This window comes from Cyprinodon variegatus, unplaced genomic scaffold (genome assembly GCF_000732505.1).
Source record: "Cyprinodon variegatus isolate N-32 unplaced genomic scaffold, C_variegatus-1.0 Scaffold107, whole genome shotgun sequence".
NCBI classification, from domain to species: domain Eukaryota; kingdom Metazoa; phylum Chordata; class Actinopteri; order Cyprinodontiformes; family Cyprinodontidae; genus Cyprinodon; species Cyprinodon variegatus.
In genome coordinates, this window is record NW_015150560.1 from 427,723 (window position 1) to 434,173 (window position 6,451).

Consider the following 6,451-nt stretch of genomic DNA (forward strand, 5'->3'; position numbering starts at 1 on the left):
AAACCTTTGGGTTAAGTTGTCGCAAGCAGGTTTTTCTTGTGTTTCTTGTGAATTTGGTCTTAAATTTTTATTTCAGGTGGCTTTAAAAAGTCTTAAGAAGTCTTAAAAAGTCCAACTTTCATCATAAAGTTACACCTTTTTCCCCAATATGTATATATTGGATCTAAGGACAGTTTGTTCCAATCCTTCTCATTTATAAGCTGATTGAAGGTTTTCTTTATTACAGCCCGTTTCAAATCACCTCCCAACAGTTTGGGCTTTGACTAGACCCTGGCTGCTTCATTCTCAGTCAGTACCTCGTGGGTTTACTGCATTTTTTTTCAGTCATGTTGCAGAGTCCAACTGCTCTGTTGATTTTCTTTGTTTGTGTATCATTGCAGATGCATCACTTTAGCATTAATGAATAAATATCAACTCATGTTGCAAACTTTCTCTGGCTTCCAACTGGTTTTATTTTCCGGGTGAAGAAAATAAATTCAGGAAAAGATGTTTTGGCCTCTCAGTGGGAACAGAATTTATGATCTGCTCTTCATTCGCCACAGATGGTAATATTCATGAAGTTCAGCAGTGCATTCTATTCACGGCGCGGTGCATCACTGCGTCCAACGTACTTGCTATTTTCCCTGCATTAGCATACACATTGGCATCTGCTGTGAGTGGGGCAGGCTGAGTCATGTGATTACAGTTCATCTGCAGAAGCTTCGCTGCTCCGTCTCTCACTGTCTCGCTCTCCTTGTTTCACCCTTGGTTGGCTGCTTTACATCCCAGACAGCCTTCCTTCTGCTGCCTCAGAAACACGCAATGTTCCAGGATGAAGATGTTTGCCAACCTGTCCATGTCCGTATTCTAAACCAGAGAGCGCCATCTCTATCAGTTGGTAGAACCCGTGCGTCTCTGACAAAGTCTTCTTCTCTCCAGGAGAAAAAAAACAGGAAGGAGAGAATTAGACAAAAATCTCAAGTATGTCCTCTTCTCCACAAACAAAGAGAAAAACAAGTCATCCTTACATCTGATTCTGATTTCCTAATTTGTTGGCATTGAGTTTGCAGGTGTTTGGCTCCCCCTCGTGGCGAATTAAATAAATTGCACTGTTTTAAAATGTTTACTTTACATCTTTATTTTTCTCATATTTTTTTACCTTTTTTCATCTTTTCTCATCTTTTTTATATTTTTATAAATTTTAAAGATTTATTTAAACTATTATGTAAACAACTCTCTTTCTTTCTTTCTTTCTTTCCTTCTTTCTTTCACCTATATTTTAAATCAGAAATATAATAAATACTCATCTGACCTCAGCTACTGAATTATTGTTGTTTAGAGTTTATGAATAAAACTGGGAAGCTTAGTTTCTATAAAATTTCTTCCTTAAATTGTTTTTGTTGTAGGGAAAAGGGGGGAAAAAAGGATTTTGGATTGGAGGTATTTGCTGCCTCCTGTTGTCCAATATTGGCAATTGCAGTTTATTTGCTGAAGGCCAATAAATTAGAGTATCAATAAAGAATGTGTTTATTTTCATGATTAAATTAAAAATGTAAAACTATATAAACCTTTTCACACAGAGAAACATATATAAATGTTTTACTATTTGATTGTATATTTCTGCAGAAAAAAACAAACTGAAATAAGTTGTAAACACAGAATATTGCCAACTGATCAGTAGCTGTCCTGTACATTCAGTGCATTCGATGCATTCGGCTCCTTGTGGTTGAATTGGTGCATCTATGCAGAGAAGCATGGAGGAGATCGGCCTGTGGTTCTGTTCAGGAAGCCCAGGTTGCTTGTCCGCATTTCACGGTCAGACTCCCTCCTACATTAGCGACTTGTTGTGTCCTTATGCCGCCTCTCGGAGGCTGAGGTCTCAGGACCAGAACCTGCTCATGGTCCCTTCTACTCGTTACATGACCAGGGGAGATCGCTCCTATCACGCGGTCGCACCGGCGCTCTGGAACAATCTCCGCTTTCCTTGCGCTTACCTGATTTTGTTGATGTTTTTAAGGGCAAACTGTTGTTTTATGTCTTTTGTGACTTTAAATGTAAATATATTTTTATCTGTATTGGAATTTGTGAAGCACTTTGTGACCTCTGTGTGTGAAAAGTGCTATATAAATAAACATAACTTACTTACATTGTTGGTTCGGTTTTATGTCATCTTAAGAATTTTTTTGTCAATGATTTTTCCAAACATGAGGATTTTAACATTTGAAGCTTCTGTTCTTATCAACTGGTCTTTAAAATTTAAACCAACCTGATTTCAGCCTTACAATGTCGTTCCCCTGTTGCTATATTTTTACCACAGTTTGTCCTTCCAACTAATTTTCCATCCCTATTCTTGCAAACAGCTTCTCTGCTAGTTTATCCTCCATGTGACTGCTGGAACATTTTATTTTCTGAATGAAAGAGGTTCTCATTAATTTATCCTTTTCCTCTCAGGTTGTGGGGATCTTCGCCGGCTTTGGCCTGCTCCTGCTGGTCGCCTCGCCCTTCCTCCTGCTGGCCACCCCCATCGTCCTCTGCTGCAAGTGCAAATGCAGCAAAGGCGACGACGACCCGCTACCGACCTAAACGCCGCTCAGAGGGAGCCGGCGTCGACGAGGACGGGGTCCCATCGCATTTCTGTCCAGTTTCACCACTTTTCCATTCTTACTTTCCTTCCACCAGCTTTGAGGAGCTTCATATTTCCGAGCTCTGCCTAAAGGCGCCCCCTTGTGGGGGTCGCTCTGCTCTGCAGGAGGAGCCCAGAACAGAACACAGGTGTCCCTCTGAAGAGAGCTAAGCTGAGACACGGCGAGACGTTGCTTTAAAAGGACCGCCGCTGTCTGGAAAACTTTGGAATTTTGGGAATGTGAATAAAATCCACTCGTATTTTTGATGTCGTGATATTTGTGAGCCGTTCCTAACGGAGGGGATTATCTCCAGATGAAGGAACGCCGTCGCCGCCTGCAGAAGGACTTCTACTTTATTTCTCTGTCCGTTGGTTTGCTGTAAACACTTAGAGCTTTTCCTTACCGCCACACTCGATGTAGCTCCACTGAATCAGCCGGTAGCAGAGGAGACTTACTCACTCGGTTTGCACACTCAGCATGGCTCCTTCGTCATGATTGTGACTGAGCAAGAGGCGGGAGGCGGGTGTCGCTCCCAGCTCTCTGTACAGCACGTCCTCTCGATGATGTCAGTGTTTTATAATCCTGCGCTTTTAGTAGAGATGTCCTGAGAGTTGTGTGTGTGTGTGGGTGTGTGTGTCTTGCACATTACAGTCTCTTTTTCCAAATGTTAGGCAGATGTTTTAAAGAGGATTGCCACTCAATTCTTACTTTTTGTGGATAAAAATGCTTTTTACCATCAGATTTCTGTTTTCGTATAATTACAGCAGCTTTGTCGTTTAGGTCGTCGCCTGAAACCCATCTAACTTTTACCAAACTGAGTGGCGCTCCCCTTTATGTTTAGCAGTAGCTTTTTCTCTCAGAGGACTTCGTATCCACGTTGTCGTGGAAAGATTTTAGGAGTTTATTCCAAATGTTCAGGCCTAAGATGAAGGTTCAGCCAAATAGAAATTGAAAAGCCTTAAATGGCCTAAACCAGGCGGCTCCCCTCGGTGCATTAAGAGTAAATCCTCAAATCTTAATCAGCACAGGGAGAGAGGCGTGTTCCTGACGAGCCCTTTACTGTATGTTGATTCTATGATGTCATCAGTGTGCCACTATGTCGATAGTCATTATGTAAAAGATAAAAGGTTCCTGAATAAAACTTTTTATGACCCAAGGCTTGTTTTTGTTTTGTTTTTTACTTCGTATAGCTTTTAAACAGCAGAGCTGAGCCACATGCATTCACTCATCCTTATTTGTGAAACTGCAGACCTGCTACGTTCAGACCGCAAGCAGCAAAAACGCACGTGGTACTTCATTTTGATTCTTGGACCATTCTAGTTCTGACTCCCGGCTGAAGCAGCTTTTGCTGCTCTGGCTGCGCCGTCAAAAAGTGGGTCTGATGCGCATTGGGCGGAGCTACCTTATCCTTTCTTTTCCTGAAACGATGGCAGCTAGATTTGCTGTGATCAGCGGGTGAAAAGTAGTTTGAATCTATTTTGAAGTGAGAAAGTTCATCTGAAAACTTAATCTGTGCAGTCAGTTCATCCAGATTACCATCCTGCCTTTAAATATTATTTCTGTCGGAGCCGCTCAGACCCCCACATAGCGGCGGTGCGCCGTCACTGGGAATCCCATTCAACAGCAGCCTCTGCCTCGGTCACCTCTTGGCGGTTTGCCGCAGCGGCTGAAAGATGTTTTTCATGTACGAAAGCCAAACTGCAGGCACCAGGATAATAAAAGTGAACATGTCTTGCCTGCAGATTTCAGTATTTTAAGTAAATTTAGGCGTTAATAAACTTTCAGAGGAGTGATCATAGCGCTCTGCATCAGCAGTGCTGTGTCTGACTCTCTGCCAGCTCCCAGATCAGCTTCTCTGATTGGTTGATGTGGCGCTTTGAGCGGCAAAAGTTCAATTTCTCCAAGTCCAGCAGCTGCTGCTTTTGCTGCAGGACGTTTTGCCTCATCTCGATGCACATCAACCATTGACCTTACATGTAAAGTTGCTGCTTGTAAGTAAAGAACATGTTTTGTAAATGTAAATTTAAAAAAAATTTAAATAAAAAAAACAATATTCAGGAATGAAACTGAAAAGTGTTTTAATTAAAAAGAAATGATTTTGAGATTAACTTTTCTGTTTTCTCACATTTTTACATTTTTTTTTTCCAGATTTATATTTTACAGCTTTTGTATTTTGTATTTTTCTTTTTTTTTATTGAGTTTTACAAACTGCTAGTGAAGATTCTCAGTCATCCAGGTCATAGTCATTCCAAAAAAGTAAAAAAAAAAAAAAGTTTGAAGACATTTTGCTTCCCATCCAGAAAAAAAAAGCTTCCTGGATGGGAAGGAAAACATCTTACAACTTGGAAAGCTGCTTTTCAACTTTTTTGGATTTTTAAATTGTATTTCACATATTACATTATCTTCACTTCAATCCCAAAAGAAATTCTCACTCCTGACCAATAAAACTCTTGTTGCTAACAACCAGTCGACCAAATGCAATGAAGAGGATGCCTGTTTGATTCGTCCTCCAAGGACCCGGCCTACCTGGACTGGTTCCTCCAATGGTCTGGAAAATAAGGAGGCTGGAAGAGTTCAGTTAGTCGCCTAGCAACAGTTGACTCAAAAAGCAGGCAAAGAATGGATGCTGAACTTCTCAGCAGAACTTCTCACACATTTGTTCTGTGTGCTAATTTCATTTGGAGCTTCAGCAGCAGTTCCATCATCATACACTGGAAAAACGATCTAGAAATAAGTAAAGATTTCTTAAATTAAGTGTGTTTACCCTTAATTTGAGTTGTTAAATGAGATATTTTGCCAATGGAATGAATATTTTTACTCTTAAAATAAGATAAGTAGATAACATGCACTTAAAATAAAACAATGCTGTGTTTTCTTATTTTAAATGTAAATTGTCTTGTTCCATTGGCAAAATGTCTCTTTTACCTCCTCATTATTTTAAGAAAAAATGACTTTCGTTTTTTTCTAGTGTAGATATCAGATTTGTAATCGCCACATATTGGAATCTAAACTTAAATGTCAGCCAAACTCATTTGCACAGAGAAAATAAACCAAAAATTACCCACAACTTATCTGATTCGAAAACCATTTAAATCACCTATTTTCATTAAGCCTAAACGATTCATGTACTTGTATTATATTGAACTGCATTTCCAATATTCACCTGTTTGGACCCGTTTTCCTCTGAGCATGGAGCGGTCGGCTTGCTTGAACTCACAATGAATCATGGGATATCCAAGGCTGTGTAGGAAACAGCGGACCATTCCTTCAACACGGGCAAAAAGAAAGCTGCATTTGTCGGTCGCATAACGAGGAGGCCTCCAATCCAAACAGCCTCGGCGCCGCGCTATGACGTAATCAGGCGACAAATCTAGCCTTCTGAGGACGCAGCCGCTGAATTTAAACACGGCAATAAAACTATCAGACATATAAAAATTAGAACAAATGAAATTCTATAAAAACATTTTAAAAATATACAAAAATGTACTTGGAAAAAAAAAAGTGAGAAAAAAAAAGTTTCTCTTAAAACCTTTTACAATTTTAAAAGGTTTAATTTATCAATTCAGTGTTTTTTTTATGTTTTCTATTTACAAAACATGCTCTTTGCTTGCCACAATAATGGAGTAAATTTTACTCCATACATTTATTCGTGGAACGCTGGACCAGCTCTATACCCTCAGCAGGGTCCTGGAGGGTACATGGGAGTTCGCCCAACCAGTCTACATGTGCTTTGTGGACTTGGAGAAGGCGTTCGACCGTGTCCCTCGGGGGGCCCTGTGGGGGGTTCTCCGGGAGTACGAGGTGCCGGCCCCTTTGATATGGGCTGTCAGGTCCTTGTATGACCTGTG

At 40.5% G+C, this 6,451-nt stretch overlaps 1 protein-coding gene across 1 annotated transcript in view; it reads left to right on the top strand.

Annotated features, from left to right (window-relative positions):
• The window catches only part of rnf144a (ring finger protein 144A), a 43,950-nt gene extending 39,347 nt beyond the window's left edge, over nucleotides 1–4,603 (top strand). The window contains exon 7 of the mRNA XM_015374636.1: nucleotides 2,431–4,603. Coding sequence (XP_015230122.1) covers nucleotides 2,431–2,562 — 132 coding nt within the window. The 3' untranslated portion in view covers nucleotides 2,563–4,603. The remainder of the gene's footprint in view (nucleotides 1–2,430) is intronic.
• The last annotated feature ends 1,848 nt before the right edge of the window (nucleotides 4,604–6,451 follow it).